A 21,156-nucleotide genomic window follows, 5' to 3' on the forward strand; every position below is an offset into this window, starting at 1 on the left:
AATTTCGAATTTTTACGCCATTTTAATTCCAATTTTTTCCCATTTTTTATGGAATTTTTTCCAGTAAATTTCTCATTTTCCAGTTTTTTAAATCATAATTTTTTCCTATTTTTATACTTATTTTTCCATTTAATTTCTCATTTTTTCAACACTTTTAATTGCAATTTTTCGCATTTTTATTCTTATTTTTCCACCTTTTTAATTGCAATTTTTTCCCATTTTTATTGGTATTTTCCCATTTTTTATTGGTATTTTCCCATTCACTTTCCCATTTTTCCACATTTTTAATTCCAATTTTTTCCCATTTTTTATTGGATTTCTTCCAATTAATTTCTCATTTTTCCGCCATTTTAATTTCAATTTTTTCCCATTTTTATTGGTATTTTTCCAATAATTTCTCATTTTTCTGCCATTTTAATTCCAATTTTTATCCATTTTTTATTTTTATTTTTCCATTTAATTTCTCATTTTTCACCTTTTTAATTCCATTTTTTTCCCATTTTTTATTGGATTTTTTCCATTTAATTTCTCATTTTTCCACCTTTTTAATTCCAATTTTTTCCCATTTTTTATTCTTATTTTTCCATTTAATTTCGAATTTTTACGCATTTTTAATTCAATTTTTTCCATATTTTTAATTGGATTTTTTCCATGTAATTTCTCATTTTTACGCCATTTTAATTCCAATTTTTTCCCATTTTTAATCCTTATTTTTCCCTTTAATTTCGAATTTTTTAAACATTTTTAATTCAATTTTTTCCATTTTTTGTTGGATTTTTTCCATGTAATTTCTCATTTTTCCGCCATTTTAATTCCAATTTTTTCCGATTTTTGTCCTATTTTTATTCTCATTTTTTCACCTTTTTAATTGCATTTTTTCCACATTTTTATTGCTATTTTCCCATTCAGTTTCCCATTTTTCCACCTTTTTAATTGCAATTTTATCCATTTTTTATTCTTATTTTTCTATTTAATTTCGAATTTTTAAATGGTTTTAATTTGAATTTTTTCCATTTTTTATTGGATTTTTTTCCATTTAATTTCGAATTTTTTACGCATTTTTAATTCCATTTTTTCCCATTTTTAATTGGATTTTTTCCATGTAATTTCTCATTTTTCCGCCATTTTAATTCCAATTTTTTCCCATTTTTTATTCTTATTTTTCCATTTAATTTCTCTTTTTTTCACATTTTTAATTCCATTTTTTCCATTTTTTATTGGATTTTTCCCACTGAGTTTCTCATTTTTCCACCTTCTTAATTGCATTTTTTATCTATTTTTAAATTTTGTTTTTCCATTAAATTTTGAACTTTTTAAATGGTTTTAATTTGAATTTTTTTCCAATTTTTTGTTGGATTTTTTCCATTTAATTTCCAATTTTTTACGCATTTTTAATTCAATTTTTCCCATTTTTTATTTTTATTTTTTCACCTTTTTAATCCAATTTTCCACCTTTTTAATTGCAGTTTTTCTCATATTTTATTCTTATTTTTCCACCTTTTCATTTCAATTTTTTCCCATTTTTTATTCTTATTTTTCCATTTAATTTCTCATTTTTCACCATTTTAATTTCAATTTTTTTCCATTTTTTATTGGATTTTTCCCACTGAATTTCTCATTTTTCCACCTTTTTATTCCAATTTTTTCCTATTTTTAATCCTTATTTTTCCATTTAATTTCGAATTTTTTAAATGGTTTTAATTTGAATTTTTCTCCATTTTTGTTGGTGTTTTTCCATTTAATTTCTCATTTTTCCACCATTTTAATTCCAATTTTTTCAAATTTTTGTCCCACTTTTATTCTCCTTTTTCCATATTTTAATTCCAATTTTTTCCCATTTTTATTGGTATTTTTCCAATAATTTCTCATTTATTCACCTTTTTAACTCCATTTTTCCCCCATTTTTATTGGTATTTTTCCATTGAATTTCTCATTTTCCACCTTTTAAATTGATTTTTTTCCCATTTTTATTCTTATTTTTTCACCCTTTTAATTCCATTTTTTCCCCATTTTTAATTCTTATTTTTCTATTCAATTTCGAATTTTTAAATTAATTTAATTTCAATTTTTCCACATTTTTATTGGTATTTTTCCATCTAATTTCTCATTTTTTCACCATTTTAATTGCAATTTTTCCCACTTTTTATTCTTATTTTCCCACCTTTTAATTTCAATTTTTCCCCATTTTTTATTGAATTTTTTATTGAATTTTTTCCATTCAATTTCTCATTTTCCCACCTTTTTAATTTCAATTTTTTCCTATTTTTAAATTTTATTTTTCCCTTAAATTTCGAATTTTTTAAAGATTTTTAATTTAAATTTTTTTTCCATTTTTTATTGGTATTTTTCCATCCAATTTCTCTTTTTTTTACCTTTTTAATTTCAATTTTTTCCATTTTTTATTGATTTTTTTCCATTTAATTTCGAATTTTTACGCTATTTTAATTCCATTTTTTTTCCCATTTTTTATTCTTATTTTTCCATTTAATTTCTCATTTTTTAAACATTTTTAATTCCAATTTTTCCCATTTTTATTGGTATTTTTCCACTCAATTTCTCATTTTTTCACCATTTTAATTGCAATTTTTCTCATTTTTTATTCTTATTTTTCCACCTTTTAATTTCAATTTTTCCCCATTTTTTATTGAATTTTTATTGAATTTTTTCCATTCAATTTCTCATTTTCCCACCTTTTTAATTCCAATTTTTTCCTATTTTTAAATTTTATTTTTCCATTAAATTTCGAATTTTTTAAAGATTTTTTATTTCAATTTTTCCCCATTTTTATTGGATTTTTTCCAATTAATTTCAAATATTTTAATCATTTTTAATTCCAATTTTCCCCATTTTTTATTTTTATTTTTCCATTAAATTTCGAATTTTTTAACCATTTTTAATTGCAATTTTTCCCCATTTTTATTCTTATTTTTCTATTTAATTTCGAATTTTTAAAATGTTTTTAATTTCATTTTTTTCCATTTTTTATTGGATTTTTTCCATGTAATTTCTCTTTTTTCCGCCATTTTAATTCCAAATTTTCCCCATTTTTTATTCTTCTTTTTCCATTTAATTTCTCATTTTTTCACCATTTTAATTGCAATTTTTATCCATTTTTTATTCTTATTTTTCTATTTAATTTCAAATATTTTAAATGGTTTTAATTTCAATTTTTTCCCATTTTTTATTCTTATTTTTCCATTTAATTTCTCATTTTTCCACCTTTTTAATTCCAATTTTTTCCTATTTTTAATTCTCATTTTTACCATTTCATTCCTCATTTCTCACATTTATTAATCAATATTTCCCCATTAATTAATCCCAATATTCCCCATTTATTAATCAATATTTATTAATTATTAATTCCCAATATTCCCCATTTATTAATCAATATTTCCCCATTAATTATTCCCAATATTCCCCATTTATTAATCAATATTTCCCCATTAATTATTCCCAATATTCCCCATTTATTAATCAATATTTATTAATTAATTCCCAATATTCCCCATTTATTAATCAATATTTTTCCATTAATTATTCCCAATATTCCCCATTTATTAATCAATATTAATTAATTAATTAATTATTCCCAATATTCCCCATTTATTAATCAATATTTCCCCATTAATTATCCCAAATATTCCCCATTAATTAATCAATATTTATTAATTAATTATTCCCAATATTCCCCATTTATTAATCAATATTTCCCCATTATTAATTCCCAATATTCCCCATTTATTAATCAATATTTATTAATTATTAATTCCCAATATTCCCCATTTATTAATCAATATTTCCCCATTAATTATCCCAAATATTTCCAATTTATTAATCAATATTTCTCAATTAATTATTCCCAATATTCCCCATTTATTAATCAATATTTCCCCATTATTAATTCCCAATATTCCCCATTTATTAATCAATATTTCCCCATTAATTATTCCCAATATTCCCCATTTATTAATCAATATTTATTAATTATTTATTCCCAATATTCCCCATTTATTAATCAATATTTCCCCATTAATTATTGCCAATTAATTAATCAATATTTCCCCATTAATTATCCCAAATATTTCCAATTAATTAATCAATATTTATTAATTATTTATTCCCAATATTCCCCATTTATTAATCAATATTTCCCCATTAATTATTCCCAATATTCCCCATTTATTAATCAATATTTATTAATTAATTATTCCCAATATTCCCCATTTATTAATCAATATTTTCTAATTTATATTACCAATATTCCCCATTTATTAATCAATATTTCCCCATTATTAATTCCCAATATTCCCCATTTATTAATCAATATTTCCCCATTATTAATTCCCAATATTCCCCATTTATTAATCAATATTTATTAATTATTAATTCCCAATATTCCCCATTTATTAATCAATATTTCCCCATTATTAATTCCCAATATTCCCCATTTATTAATCAATATTTATTAATTATTAATTCCCAATATTCCCCATTTATTAATCAATATTTCCCCACTAATTATTCCCAATATTTCCCATTTATTAATCAATATTTATTAATTAATTATTCCTAATATTCCCCATTTATTAATCAATATTTCCCCATTAATTATTCCCAATATTCCCCATTTATCAATCAATATTTCCCCATTATTAATTCCCAATATTCCCAATTTATTAATCAATATTTCCCCATTAATTAATCCTAATATTCCCCATTTATTAATCAATATTTCCTCATTAATTATTCCCAATATTCCCCATTTATTAATCAATATTTCCCCATTATTAATTCCCAATATTCCCCATTTATTAATCAATATTTATTAATTATTTATTCCCAATATTCCCCATTTATTAATCAATATTTTCCCATTATTAATTCTCAATATTCCCCATTTATTAATCAATATTTCCCCATTAATTAATCCCAATATTCCCCATTTATTAATCAATATTTCCTCATTAATTATTCCCAATATTCCCCATTTATTAATCAATATTTCCCCATTAATTATTCCCAATTAATTAATCAATATTTCCCCTATTAATTAATCCCAATATTCCCCATTTATTAATCAATTAATTAATCAATTAATCAGTTAATTAGATCTGATTCTTGGATTAATCCCAGATTGAGTTAATAGATCGATTAATCAATTAATAATCAATTAAAAATTAATTAATTAATCAATTCATTTATCCCATATTAAATTAATGCCAGATTGAGTTAATAAATCAGCAATCAATTAAGAATCAATTAATAATTAATCAATTAATTAATCTATCAATAAATAATTCATTGGATCCCATCCTGGCAGTAATTAACCCCATAATTAATTCCTTAATCAATCAATTAATCAATTAATCAATTAATTAAATAATCAATCCCCAATTGATTGGATCCCACCGTGGCATTAATTAATCCCAGATTTAATTAACCCCACAATTAATCAATCAATCAATCCCTGAATTACTCAATCAATTAATCCATTAATCAATCAATTAATCCATTAATCAATCAATTAATCCATTAATCAATCATTAAATCCATTAATCAATCAATCCCCAATTCATTAATTAACCCCAGATTTAATTAATCCCACAATTAATCAATCAATTGTTCAATCCCTGAATTAATTAATTAATCCAGCTATTAATTAATTAAGGGCTCAATTGATTAATCAGTTAATTAAATCCAATCCTGGCATTAATTAATCCCAGATTTAATTAATTAATCCTAGAATTTATTCATCAATCAATCCCTGGGTTAAGCAATCAATTAATAACCAATCAATCAATCAATTAATTAATCAATTATTCAGCCAATTAATCAATTAATCAATTAACTAATCAATCAATTAACCAATTAGTTGGTTCCTATGCTTGCATTAATTAATCCCAGAATTAATTCATTAATCAATCAATCCATGTATCAATCAATTAATTAATCCATTAATCAATCCATTAATCCATTAATCGATCAATCCCCAATTCGTTAATTAAGCCCAGATTTAATTAATCCCAGAATGAATTCCTCAATCAATCCCTGATTTAATCAATTAATTAATCAATTAAATGACCAATCAATCAATTAATCAACAACCAATTCATTGGTTCCCATCTTGGCATTAATTAACCCCAGATTTAATTAATCCCAGAATTAATTAATCAATCAATCAATCCATGTATCAATCAATTAATCCATTACTCAATCAATCCCCAATTCATTGGTGCCCATCCTGGCATTAATTAACCCCAGATTTAATTAATCCCAGATTTAATTATTCAATCAATCCCGCAATTAATCAATTACTCAACCAATTAATCAAACAATTAATAACAGATTTATTGGAGCCTATCCTGGCATTAATTAACCCCAGATTTAATTAATGCCACAATTAATCAATCAATCCATCCATCCCTGAATTAATCAAGCAATTAATCAAATAATTAATCAACTAATTAATCGATCAATTAATCAACCAATTAATTAAATAGTTGAGCAGTTATTCAATCAATCAATCAATTAATTAATCAATCAATCCCCAATTAATTGGATCCCACCCTGGCATTAATTAACCCAAGATTTAATTAATCCCAGAATTAATTCATCAATCCATCCCTGAATTAATCAATCAATTATTCAATCAATTAATCAATCAATTAATCCATTAATCAATCAATCCATTCATTGGAGCCTCTCCTGGCATTAATTAACCCCAGAGTTAATTAATTCCAGATTTAATTATTCAATCAATCCCTCAATTAATCAATTAATCAACCAATTAATCAATCAATTAATAACAGATTTATTGGAGCCCACCCTGGCATTAATTAACCCCAGATTTAATTAATGCCACAATTAATTAATTAATCAATCAATCAATCAATCCATCCCTGAATTAATTAATCAATTAATCAAATAATTCATCAGCTAATTAATCAATCAATTAACCAACCAATTAATCAAACAATTAATTAAATAATTAATCAATTAATTAACCAATCAATCAACTAATTAATCAACCAATTAATTAAACAGTTGAGTAATTATTCAATCAATCAATTAATTAATCAATCAATCCCCAATTAATTTGTTCCCATCCTGGCATTAATTAAGCCCAGTTTTAATTAATGCCACAATTAATTCATCAATGAATCCCTGAATTAATCAATCAATCAATTAATCAATCAATTAATCCATTTCTCAATTAAGTAATCAATCAGTTAATTAATCAATCAATTAATCAATCAATTAATCAATCAATTAATCCATTTCTAAATTAAGTAATCAATCAATCAATTAATCAATGCATGGGATCCCACCCTGGTATTAATTATCCCAAATTAATTAATCCTAGAATTAATTGCAAAATCAATTAATTCATTAATCAATCAATCCCCAATTCATTGGATCCAAACCGGGCATTAATTAAGCCCAGATTTAATTAATCCCACAATTAATCAATCAATCAATCCCTGAATTCATCAATTAATTAATCAAGCAATTAATCAATCAATTAACCAATTAAATAGATCCCATCTTGGCATTAATTAACCCCAGATTTAATTAATCCCTGAATTAATCAAGCAATCCATCCATCCCTCTAGTAATCAATTAATCAAATAATTAATCAATTAATCAATTAATTAACCAATCATTCAATCAATTAATCAATTAATTAATCAATCACTCCCCAATTCATTGGATCCCATCTTGGAATTAATTAACCCCAGATTAAATTAATCCCTGAATTAATTAATTCATCAATCCCTGAATTAATTAATTCCTCAATCAAGCCCACAATTAATCAATTAATTAATCAATTAAATAACGAATCAACAAATTAATCAATCAATTAAATGACTAATCAACCAATTAATCAATTAATTAATCAATTAAATAACTAATCAACCAATTAATCAATTAATTAATTAATCCATTAAATAACTAATCAACCAATTAATCAATTATATAATTTATTTAATAATCAACCAATTAATCAATCAATTAATTAATCAAGCAATACCAATTACATAAATCCCACCCTGGCATTAATTACCCCCACATTAATTAACCCCTACATTCATTACCCCACATTAATTACCCCCCATTAATTACCCCCCATTAATTACCCACATTAATTACCCCCCATTAATTACCCCCCATTAATTACCCCCATTAATTACCCACATTAATTACCCCCACATTAATAAACCCCCAATAATTACCCACATTAATTACCCCCCATTAATTACTCCACATTAATTCCCCCCCATTAATTCCCCCACATTAATTAACCCCTATTAATTACCCCCATTAATTACCCCTCATTAACTACCCCCATTAATTACCCCACAATAATGACCCCCATTAATTTACTCCTCATTAATTACCCCACATTAATTACCCCACATAAATTAACTTCTCATTAATTACCCCCCATTAATTAACCCCACATTAACTCCTCATTAATTAACCCCAGCATTAATTACTCCACATTAATTCACTCCTCATTATTTACCCCCCATTCATTACCCCCATTAATTAACTCCACATTAATTACCCCACATTAATTACCCATTAATTACCCCCCATTAATTACCCCACATTAACTCCTCATTAATTAACCCCAGCATTAATTACCCCACATTAATTAACTCCTCATTATTTACCCCCATTAATTAACCCCATTAATTCCCCCACATTAATTACCCCCACATTCATTATCCCACATTAATCACCCCTACATTAATTACCCCACATTAATTCCTCATTAATTAACCCCAGCATTAATTACCCCACATTAATTAAGTCCTCATTAATTAGCCCACATTAAACTCCATTAATTACCCCACATTAATTAACCCCATATTTATTACCCCACATTCATTACCCCACATTCATTACCCCCATTAATTACCCCTCATTAATTACCCCATTAATTACCCCACATTAATTAACCCCCATTAATTACCCCACATTAATTACACCCCATTAATTCCCCCACATTAATTACCCATTAATTACCCCCATTAATTACACCCCATTAATTACACCCCATTAATTCTCCCTCATTAATTCCCCCCTATTAATTCCCCCACATTAATTACCCCACATTAATTAACTCCCCCTTAATTCCCCCCATTAATTACCCCACACTAATTAACTCCTCATTAATTAACGCCTCCATCCAGCCTGGCCTTGGTGGCCCTGGGACACTTTGGTGGCCCCGGGCCTTGGTGGCCCTGAGGGGACAGGGACACCCTGGGGACACTTTGGTGACCCCTGGGACACCTTGGTGGCTCTGGGGACACTTTGGTGGCCCAGGAGGGGACAGGGACACCCTGGGATGGTTTTGGTGGCCCTGAGGGGACTTTGGTGGCCCTGAAGGGGACAGGGACACCCTGGGGACACTTTGGTGGCCCTGAGGGGACCTTGGTGGCCCTGGGACACTTTGGTGGCCCCTGGAGGCTTTGGTGGCCACCAGGACGGTTTGGTGGCCCTGGAGGGGACAGGGACACCCTGGGTGGGTTTGGTGGCTCCTGGGGACACTTTGGTGGCCCATGAGGGGACCTTGGTGGCCCTGGGGTGAATTGGTGGCCACTGGGACAGTTTGGTGGCCCTGGAGGGGACAGGGACACCCTGAGGGGACTTTGGTGGCCCTGGGGGGGTTTGGTGGCCCATGAGGGGACCTTGGTGGCCCTGGCAGAGATTTGCTGGCCCCAGGTGTTGGTGGCCCTCAAGGGGACACTGGTGGCCCAGGAAGGGACAGGGACATCTTGGGGACTTTGGTGGCCCAGGGGGTGACAAAGGAGCCCTTGGTGGCCCTGGGGGAGCCTTGGGTGGCCCTGGAGGGGACAGGGACACCCCAGGGGGGTTTGGTGGCCCTGGGACACTTTGAGGGGGACCTTGAGGGGACCTTGGTGGCCCTGGGGACACTTTGGTGGCCCTGGGGAGGATTCAGTGGCCCAGGAGGGGACAAAGTGAGGCCTTGGTGGCCCCTGGTGACGTTTGGTGCCTGTGGAGGGGACAGGGACACCCTGGGATGGTTTTGGTGGCCCTGAGGGGACCTTGGTGGCCCTGGGATGGTTTTGGTGGCCCAGGAGGGGTCAGGGCCACCCTGAGGGGACTCTGGTGGCCCCTGGTGGCCCTGGGAAAGTTTTGGTGGCCCTGGCGAGGATTCAGTGGCCCAGGAGGGGACAGGGACACCCTGGGACACTTTTGGTGGCACCTGGGGGACATTTGGTGGCCCATAAAGGGACAGGGACACCCTGAGGGGACTTTGGTGGCCCCTGGGACACTTTGGTGGCCTCTGGGGACACTTTGGTGGCCCAGGAGGGGACAGGGCCATCCTGAGGGGAGGTTTGGTGGCCCTGAGGGGACTTTGGTGGCCCTGGGGTGAATTGGTGACCCCTGGGGACACTTTGGTGGCCCTGAAGTGACTTTGGTGGCCCCTGGAGGCTTTGGTGGGCACCAGGACACTTTGGTGGCCCAGGAGGGGACAGGGACACCCTGGGAAGGGTTTGGTGGCCCCAGGGGGTTTTGGTGGCCCAGGAGGGGACAAGGCCACTCTGGGATGGTATTGGTGGCCCAGGAGAGGACCATGGTGGCCCTGAGGGGACTTTGGTGGCCCCTGGGACACTTTGGTGGCCCTGAGGGGACAGGGACACCCTGGAATGGTTTTGGTGGCCCTGGGACACTTTGGTGGCCCTGAGGGGACTTTGGTGGCCCTGGCAGGGTTTGGTGACCCCTGGGACACTTTGGTGACCCCTGGGACACTTTGGTGGCCCTGGGGGTGTTTGGTGACCCCTGGGCGGGTTTGGTGACCCCTGGGACACTTTGGTGGCCCCTTCAAGGTCTTTGGTGGCCCTTGAGGGGACAGGGACACCCTGGGCAGCTTTGGTGGCCCTGGGATGGTTTGGTGGCCCTGGGACACTTTGGTGGCCCTGAGGGGATCTTGGTGGCCCAGGGGAGGTTTGGTGACCCCTGGGACACCTTGGTGGCCCCTGGGGAAACTTTGGTGGCCCAGGAGGGGACAGGGACACCCTGGGATGGTTTTGGTGGCCCTGAGGGGACCTTGGTGGCCCTGGGATGGTTTTGGTGGCCCTGGGATGGTTTTGGTGGCCCAGGAGGGGTCAGGGCCACCCTGAGGGGACTCTGGTGGCCCCTGGTGGCCCTGGGAAAGGTTTGGTGGCCCTGGGGAGGATTCAGTGGCCCAGGAGGGGACAGGGACACCCTGGGACACTTTTGGTGGCCCCTGGGGGACATTTGGTGGCCCTGGGACACTTTGGTGGCCCCTGAGGGGACCTTGATGGCCCTTGGCAGGGTTTGGTGGCCCATGAGGGGACCTTGGTGGCCCTGAGGGGACCTTGGTGGCCCAGGAGGGGACAGGGACACCCTGAGGGAGTTTGGTGGCTCTTGAGGGGACCTTGGTGGCCCTGGGATGGTTTGGTGGCCCCTGGGGACACTTTGGTGGCCCTGGGGCAGACAGGGACACCCTGGGACACTTTGGTGGCCCCTGGGGGACATTTAGTGGCCCATAAAGGGACAGGGACATCCTGGGGGAAGTTGGTGGCCCTGAGGGGACTTTGGTGGCCCTGGGGAGGTTTGGTGACTCCTGGGACACTTTGGTGGCCCTTGAGGAGACTTTGGTGACCCCTGGGACAGTTTGGTGGCCCTGGGGGTGTTTGGTGGCCCCAGGTGTTGGTGGCCCCTGGGACAGTTTGGTGGCCTGGAGGGGACAGGGACACCCTGGAATGGTTTTGGTGGCCCTGGGACACTTTGGTGGCCCTGAGGGGACTTTGGTGGCCCTGGCAGGGTTTGGTGACCCCTGGGACACTTTGGTGGCCCCTTCAAGGTCTTTGGTGGCCCTTGAGGGGACAGGGACACCCTGGGCAGCTTTGGTGGCCCTGGGATGGTTTGGTGGCCCTGGGACACTTTGGTGGCCCTGAGGGGATCTTGGTGGCCCAGGGAAGCATTTGGTGGCCCCAGGCCTTGGTGGCCCTGAGGGGACTTTGGTGGCCCTGGAGGGGACAGGGACACCCTGGGATAGTCTTGGTGGCCCTGAGGGGACCTTGGTGGCCCTGGGATGGTTTGGTGGCCCTGGGGGCACTTTGGTGGCCCAGGAGGGGACAGGGTCACTCTGGGACCCTGCTTTTGGTGGCCCTGGGACACTTTGGTGACCTCTGGGGACACTTTAGTGGCCCTGAGAGGACAGGGACACCCCAGGGGGGTTTGGTGGCCCTGAGGGGACCTTGGTGGCCCTGAGGGGACTTTCGTGGCCCTGGGATGGTTTTGGTGGCTCCTGGAGGCCTTGTTGGCCCTGGCAGGGTTTGGTGGCCCTGGAGGGGACTTTGGTGGCCCCTGGGACACTTTGGTGACCCCTGGGACAGTTTGGGGGCCCTGGGGGTGTTTGGTGGCCCCAGGTGTTGGTGGCCCCTGGGCAGGTTTGGTGGCCCTGGAGGGGACAGGGACACCCTGGGATGGTTTTGGTGGCCCTGAGGGGACTTTGGTGGCCCCTGGGACATTTTTGGTGGCCCCTGGAGGCTTTGGTGGCCCAGGGGGGGACAAAGGAGCCCTTGGTGGCCCAGGGGGAGCCTTGGGTGGCCCCAGGCCTTGGTGACCCTGAGGGGACTTTGGTGGCCCTGAGGGGACTTTGGTGGCCCTTGATGAGCCCTGAAGGGACAGGGGGTGACAAAAACCCTGGAGGTGACACCGGCTGTCCCCAAGGTGGGGGTGACAGGGCCACCAGGGGGGTGTCAATGCCACAAGGGGGGTGACAATGCCACAAGGGGGGGTGACAGTGCCACCATAGGGTGACAGTGCTACAAGGGGGGGTGACAGGGCCACAAGGGGGGGTGACAATGGCACAAGGGGGGGGTGACAGTGCCATAAGGGGGCGTGACAATGCCATAAGGGGGGGGTGACAATGGCACAAGGGGGGGTGACAGTGCCACCATAAGGTGACAGGGCCACTGGGGGGGGTGACAGGGCCACCATGGGGGGTGACAGTGCCACCATGGGGGTTGAGACAGGGCCACCAGGGGGGTGACAGGGCCACCAGGGCTTGTCCCCATGTCCCCAAGGGGGTGTCCCTGTCCCCTGGGGGTGTCCCTGTGTCCCCAAGGGGTGTCCCCAAGGGGTGTCCCTGTGTCCCTAAGGGGGTGTCCCTGTCCCCAAGGCAGTGTCCCTGTCCCCAAGGGGGTGTCCCTGTGTCCCCAAAGGGTGTCCCTGTCCCTGAGAGTGTCCCCAAGGGGGTGTCCCTATGTCCCCAAGAGGGTGTCCCTGTGTCCCCAAGAGGGTGTCCCTGTGTCCCCAAAGGGTGTCCCTGTCCCTGAGAGTGTCCCCAAGGGGTGTCCCTGTCCCCAAGGGGGCATCCCTGTCCCCTGAGAGTGTCCCCAAGGGGGTAACGCTGTCCCCAAACCCCTCAGGACCGTCCCCAATCCCCTCACGACCCCTCCCGCTGCCCCCTCAGCCTCATCCCGGTGCCACCACCGCCTGTCCCCCTGTCCCCAAGGGGGTCTCCCAGTGTCCCCAAGGGGGTGTCCCTGTCCCCTGAGAGTGTCCCCAAGAGGGTGTCCCCAAGGGGGTGTCCCAGTGTCCCCAAGGGGGTGTCCCTGTCCCCTGAGAGTGTCCCCAAGGGGGTGTCCCCAAGGGGGTGTCCCTGTCCCAAATCCCCTCACGACCCCTCCCGCTGCCCCCTCAGCCTCATCCCGGTGCCACCGGGGGATGTCCCACCGCTGTCCCCATGTCCCCAAAGTGTCGCCTGACCTGGTAGACGGAAGCCTTGGGCAGGTCGAGGCACACGGTGCAGCAGAGCACGGAGTAGAGGCGCTCCTCCAGCTTCACGCTGCCCGCCGCCCCCTCCGCGCCGCCGCCGCCGCTCCCGGCCGCCCTCAGCCGCTTCTTGGGCGGCGCGTCGGGATCGGCGCCCGCCTCCAACAGCAGCGCCGCCGCCGCCGCCGCTTCTTCCGCGCCGCCGCTTTCGCCTCCTCCCAAAGCGGCCGCGGCTGCGGCACCGGGAGCGGCCGCGGAAGGAGCGGAGGGAGCGGCGGGGCCGCCGCCGGCATCGCGCTCCTCCGGCCCGGACATCGCCGCCATCGCCGCCGCCTCACCCCGCCGCCATCTTGGCCGCCCTCACGGCTTCCCCTCAGGGGTGGAGCCAATGGGAGGGAGGGAGAGGCGGGGCGGGAAGTGAGGGAGCCAATGGGAGGGCGAGGAGGGAGGAGCGAAGGGTGAGGCGGCCAATGGGAGGGCGAGACTTGGGGTCGGGGGCGGGGATTTCAACGGTAGGGTCGGCGGCTGCCGGTAGAGGGGCGGGGTTTGGTGACGTCATTAGGGGTGGGCCAATGGGAGAGGGGAGTGGGGAGAAGGCGGGGTTTGGGGGCGGGGCTTGTGGCGGGAGCGCGCGGGGGGGGGGGGCGCGCTGGGGGCCACCAGTATAAACCAGTATAAACCAGTATGGATCAGTGTGGATCATTATAAACCAGTGTAAACCAGTATAATCCAGTATAAACCAGTCTGGACCAGTATAATCCAGTAAGGACCAGTACGGACCAGTATAAACCAGTATAAACCAGCCTGGACCAGTGTGGATCATTATAAACCGGTATGGACCAGTATAAACCAGTATGGACCAGTATGGATCAGTGTGGATGAGTGTGGATCATCATAAACCAGTATGGACCAGTATGGACCAGTATAAACCAGTCTGGATCAGTGTGGATCGTTATAAACCAGTAAGGACCAGTATGGGACCAGTATAAACCTGTAAGGACCAGTTTAAACCACTATGGGACCAGTATGGACCAGTATGATCCAGTATAAACCAGTATGGACCAGTATAAACCAGTCTGGACCAGTGTGGATCATTATAAACCAGTATGGACCAGTATAAACCAGTATGGACCAGTATGGACCACTATGGACCAGTATGGGATGAGTATGGGACCAGTTTGAACCAGTATACACCAGTATAAACCAATATGGACCAGTATAAACCAGTATGGACCAGTATGGGACCAGTATAAACCAGTGTGGACCAGTATGGACCCGTATAATCCAGTATAAACCAGTCTGGACCAGTGTGGATCATTATAAACCAGTAAGGACCAGTTTGGGAGCAGCATAAACCAGTAAGGACCAGAATAAACCAGTATGGACCCGTATGGGACCAGTTTGGGACCAGTATAAACCAGTAAGGACCAGTTTGGACCAGTCTGGACCAGTATAAACCAGTATAACCCAGTAAAAACCAGTACGGGACCAGTCTGGACCAGTATAAACCAGTACAGACCAGTATGAACCAGTAAGGACCAGTATGGGCTGCTATGGACCAGTATGGACCAGTATGGGACCAGTCTGGATGAGTCTGGACCAGTATGGACCAGCACAAACCAGTATGGACCAGTATAAACCAGTATGGGATGAGTATGGGACCAGTTTGAACCAGTATACACCAGTATAATCCAGTATAGACCAGTATGGGACCAGTAAGGATCGGTATGGACCAGTATAAACCAGTAAGGACCAGTTTGAACCAGTATAAACCAGTAAGGACCAATTTGAACCAGTATAAACCAGTAAGTACCAGTACAGACCAGTATAAACCAGTTTCGACTAGTATGGACCAGTCTAAACCAGTATGGGCCAGTTTGAAGAAGTATGGAGCAGTATGGACCAGTTTGAACCAGAATAAACCAGTCTGGACCAGTTTGAACCAGTTTGGAACTAGTTTGAACCAGTATGGACCAGTATAAACCAGCTTGGACCATTATGAACCAGTATAAACCAGTATGGACCAGTGTGGACAGTATGGGACCAGTATGGACCAGTGTAAACCAGTCTGGACCAGTGTAAACTGTATGGGACCAGTATGGACCAGTTTGGGACCAGTATAAACCAGTAAGGACCAGTTTGGAGCAGTACAGACCAGTATAAACCAGTATGGGCCAGTAAGGACCTGTATAAACCAGTCTGGACCAGTATGGGTGGGCATGGACCAGTATAAACCAGTAAGGACCAGTTTGAAGCAGTATGGACCAGTATGGACCAGTTTGAAGAAGTACGGACCAGTATGGACCAGTACGGACCAGTACAGACCAGTATGGAGCAGTATGGACCAGTTTGAACCAGAATAAACCAGTATGGACCAGTTTGAACCAGTAAGGACCAGTATAGACCAGTATGAACCAGTCTGGACTAGTTTGAACCAGTATGGACCAGTATAAACCAGCTTGGACCATTACGAACCAGTATGGGACCAGTATAAACCAGCTTGGACCATTACGAACCAGTATGGGACCAGTATAAACCAGTATGGACTGGTATGGACCGGTATGGACCAGTATAGACCAGTATGGACTGGTGTGGACCAGTATAGACCAGTATGGACCAGTATGGGACCAGTGTAATCCAGCATAGACCAGTATAAACCAGTAAGGACCAGTTTGAACCACTACAGACCAGTATGGACCAGTATGGGACCAGTATAAACCAGTATGGGACCAGTATGGATGGGCATGGACCAGTATAAACCAGTATGGACCAGTAAGGACAGTATAGACCCGTCTGGACCAGTATAAACCAGTATGGGACCAGTCTGGACCAGTATGGATGGGCATGGACCAGTATAAACCAGTTTAGCCCAGTCTGGGCCAGTATAAACCAGTTTAGCCCAGTCTGGGCCAGTACAAACCAGTCTGGGCCAGTACAAACCAGTTTAGCCCAGTCTGGACCAGTACAAACCAGTCTGGGCCAGTACAAACCAGTACAAACCAGTCTGGGCCAGTATAAACCAGTTTAGCCCAGTCTGGGCCAGTACAAACCAGTCTGGGCCAGTACAAACCAGTCTGGGCCAGTATAAACCAGTATAAACCAGTCTGGGCCAGTACAAACCAGTATAAACCAGTCTGGGCCAGTACAAACCAGTCTGGGCCAGTACAAACCAGTACAAACCAGTCTGGGCCAGTACAAACCAGTACAAACCAGTCTGGGCCAGTATAAACCAGTCTGGGCCAGTACAAACCAGTACAAACCAGTCTGGGCCAGTATAAACCAGTTTAGCCCAGTCTGGGCCAGTACAAACCAGTCTGGGCCAGTATAAACCAGTACAAACCAGTCTGGGCCAGTACAAACCAGTACAAACCAGTCTGGGCCAGTACAAACCAGTCTGGGCCAGTACAAACCAGTCTGGGCCAGTCTGGGCCAGTATAAACCAGTCTGGGCCAGTACAAACCAGTTTAGCCCAGTCTGGGCCAGTACAAACCAGTTTAGCCCAGTCTGGGCCAGTATAAACCAGTACAAACCAGTCTGGGCCAGTACAAACCAGTCTGGGCCAGTATAGACCAGTATAAACCAGTATGGGACCAGTCTGGACCAGTATAAACCAGTATAAACCAGTACAAACCAGTCTGGATGGGCATGGACCAGTATAAACCAGTCTGGGCCAGTATAAACCAGTACAAACCAGTCTGGGCCAGTACAAACCAGTCTGGGCCAGTACAAACCAGTCTGGGCCAGTACAAAGCAGTTTAGCCCAGTCTGGGCCAGTACAAACCAGTCTGGGCCAGTACAAACCAGTCTGGGCCAGTATAAACCAGTACAAACCAGTCTGGGCCAGTATAAACCAGTACAAACCAGTCTGGGCCAGTACAAACCAGTCTGGGCCAGTATAAACCAGTACAAACCAGTCTGGGCCAGTACAAACCAGTCAGGGCCAGTGTGGGGCCTGCCCCAGCCCCGGTTGTCCCCGCAGGGACCCCAAAGTGTCACCTCAGGGTGCCCTGCCCAGAGCCACCGAGGGTGCCACCGGCGTCACCACCCCAGGGACACCACCCCAGAGCCACCCCAGTGCCACCCAAAGCCACCAGGGCCACCACCCCAGTGTCACCAATGGTGCCACCAGGGCCACCCCGGTGTCACCACCCCAGGGCCACCCAAAGCCACCCCAGTGCCACCACCCCAGAGCCACCACCCCAGAGCCACCATCCCAGTGCCACCCAAAGCCACCACAGTGCCACCACCCCAGAGCCACCACCCCAGGGCCATCAATGGTGCCACCAGGGCCACCCCAGTGCCACCACCTCAGTGTCACCACCCCAGGGACACCACCCCAGGGCCACCAATGGTGCCACCGGGGCCACCACCCCAGTGTCACCACCCCAGGGACACCAGGGCCACCAGGGCCACCCCAGTGTCACCACCCCAGTGCCACCACCCCAGTGCCACCACCCCAGTGTCACCAATGCTGCCACCAGGGCCACCCCAGTGTCACCACCCCAGTGTCACCACCCCAGTGCCACCCAAAGCCACCCCAGTGCCACCTCAGGGTGTTGGGACAGAGCCCTGCCCAGAGCCACCAACGGTGCCACTGTCAGTGTCACCAGCACTGTCACCCCAGTGCCACCATCACCACCAGCAGTGCCACCACCACGGTCATCTCAGTGCCACCACCCCAGTGCCACCACCCCAGTGCCACCACCCCGGTGCCACCCAAAGCCACCCCAGTGCCACCACCTGGGTGCCACCCTGCCTTTAACGGTGTCCCCCCAGTGCCACCACCCTGGTGCCACCCTGATGTCCTTCACGGGTGTCCCCAGAGTGCCACCAGCCCAGTGTGACCTCAGTGTCACCCAAAGCCACCCCAGTGCCACCAGCTGGGTGCCACCCTGCCTTTAATGGTGTCCCTGCAGTGCCACCCCTGTGCCACCACCCCAGTGCCACCCAATGCCACCCCAGTGTCACCACCGCAGTGCCACCACCCCAGTGTCACCCGAGTGTCACCCAAAGCCACCACAGTGCCACCAGCTGGGTGCCACCCTGCCTTTAATGGTGTCCCCACAGTGCCACCACCCCGGTGCCCCTCTGTTGTCCCCTCAGTGCTGTCCCCAGTGTCCCCTGCCCCGCTCCCGCAGTGTCCCCACGCTGGGGCCACCCTGACCCAGGGCACGGCCCCCGGTGCCACCAGCGCCGCTGCCACCGCCCCGGGGACACCGACGGTGCCACCAGCAGCAGGGTGACAGCAGCAGCAGTGCCACCAGCAGCAGCAGCAGTGCCACCAGCAGCAGTGTCACTGTCAGCGTCACACCAGTGCCACCACTGCCATCAGCCCTGTGCCACCACCAATGCCACCATCAGTGTCACCCCAGTGCCACCACCCCAGTGCCACCACCCCAGTGCCACCACCCCAGTGCACCCAAAGCCAGCACAGTGTCTGTCACCAACTCACTGTCACCCCAGTGCCACCACCCCAGTGCCACCCAAAGCCACCCCAGTGCCACCAGCAGTGCCACCCTGCCTTTAACGGTGTCCCCACAGTGCCAGCATCCAGTGTCACTCCAGTGCCACCCCAATGCCACCATCAGTGTCACCCCAGTGCCAGCATCCCAGTGCCACCAATGGTGCCACCAGTGCCACCACCCCAGTGCCACCACCCCGGTGCCACCCAAAGCCACCCCAGTGCCACCACCTGGGTGCCACCCTGCCTTTAATGGTGTCCCTGCAGTGCCACCACCCTGGTGCCACCCTGATGTCCTTCATGGGTGTCCCCAGAGTGCCACCACCCCAGTGCCACCAGCCCAGTGCCATCCAAAGCCACCCCAGTGCCACCACCCCGGTGCCCCCCTGGTGTCCCTCACTGGTGTCCCTGAAGTGCCACCACTCCAGTGTGACCCCAGTGCCACCACCTCCACCACCACTGCCACCCCAGGGCCACCACCAATGTCCCACCAGTGCCACCATTACTGTCACGCCTGTGCCACCACTGTCATCTCAGTGCCATCACCCCAGTGCCACCCTGCTGTCACCCAAAGCCACCCCAGTGCCATCACCTGGGCGCCACCCCAGTGTCACCACCCCAGTGCCACCCAAAGCCAGCACAGTGTCTGTCACCACCTCACTGTCACCCCAGTGCCACCACCCAGTGCCACCACCCAGTGTCACCACCAGCAGTGCCATCCCAGTGTGACCCCAGTGCCACCACCTCCACCACCACTGCCACCCCAGGGCCACCCCAGGGCCACCACCAATGTCCCACCAGTGCCACCATCACTGTCACCCCTGTGCCACCACTGTCATCTCAGTGCCACCCTGATGTCCTTCACCGGTGTCCCCCACAGTGCCATCACCTGGGTGCCACCCCAGTGCCACCACCCCAGTGCCACCACCAATGTCTCACCAGTGCCACCATCACTGTCACCCCTGTGCCACCACTGTCATCTCAGTGCCACCACCCCAGTGTCACCAGCTGGGTGCCACCCAAAGCCACCACCCCAGTGCCACCCAAAGCCACCACAGTGTCACCACCTGGATGCCAACCCAGCCTTTAATGGTGTCCCCCCAGTGTCACCACCAGCAGAGCCATCCCAGTGTCACCCCAGTGCCACCACCAATGTCCCACCAGTGCCACCACCCCAGTGCCACCAGCCCAGTGCCACCCTGCCTTTAATGGTGTCCCCACAGTGTCCCCACCCTGTTTCCCCCCTGGTGTCCCCTCAGTGCTGTCCCCAGTGTCCCCTGCCCCGCTCCCACAGTGTCCCCAGTGTCCCCCGCCCCGGTGTCCCCAGTGTCCCCTCAGAGCTGTCCCCAGTGTCCCCTGCCCCGCTCCCGCAGTGTCCCTGCAGTGTCCCCTCAGTGCTGTCCCCAATGTCCCCTGCCCCGCTCCCGCAGTGTCCCCAGCAGTGCCACGCTGGCGGCCGCCCTGACCCAGGGCACGGCCCCCGGTGCCACCGCGTCCCCCAGTGCCACCAGCGCCGCCGCCACCGCCCCGGGGACGCCGACAGTGCCACCAGCAGCAGGGTGACAGCAGCAGCAGTGCCACCAGCAGTGCCACCAGCAGCAGGGTGACAGCAGCAGCAGTGCCACCAGCAGTGCCACCAGCAGCAGGGTGACAGCAGCAGCAGCAGTGCCACCAGCAGTGCCACCAGCAGTGCCACCAGCAGCAGGGTGACAGCAGCAGCAGTGCCACCAGCAGCAGTGTCACTGTCAGCGTCACACCAGTGCCACCACCGCCATCAGCCCTGTGCCACCATCAGTGCCACCATCAGTGTCACCCCAGTGTCAGCATCCCAGTGCCACCCAAAGCCAGCACAGTGTCTGTCACCACAGTGTCTGTCACCACAGTGTCTGTCACCGCCTCACTATCACCACAGT

General features: G+C 45.4%; 1 protein-coding gene across 1 annotated transcript in view; it reads right to left on the reverse strand.

The window, feature by feature from the left end:
- Positions 1 to 14,170, reverse strand: part of ZFTRAF1 (zinc finger TRAF-type containing 1) — a 44,409-nt gene extending 30,239 nt beyond the window's left edge. Inside the window, exon 1 of the mRNA XM_054653763.2 lies at positions 13,777 to 14,170. Within this exon, the coding sequence (XP_054509738.1) occupies positions 13,777 to 14,106 (330 nt within the window). The 5' untranslated portion in view covers positions 14,107 to 14,170. The remainder of the gene's footprint in view (positions 1 to 13,776) is intronic.
- Positions 14,171 to 21,156: the final 6,986 nt, after the last annotated feature.

This window comes from Agelaius phoeniceus, chromosome 1 (genome assembly GCF_051311805.1).
Source record: "Agelaius phoeniceus isolate bAgePho1 chromosome 1, bAgePho1.hap1, whole genome shotgun sequence".
NCBI lineage: Eukaryota > Metazoa > Chordata > Aves > Passeriformes > Icteridae > Agelaius > Agelaius phoeniceus.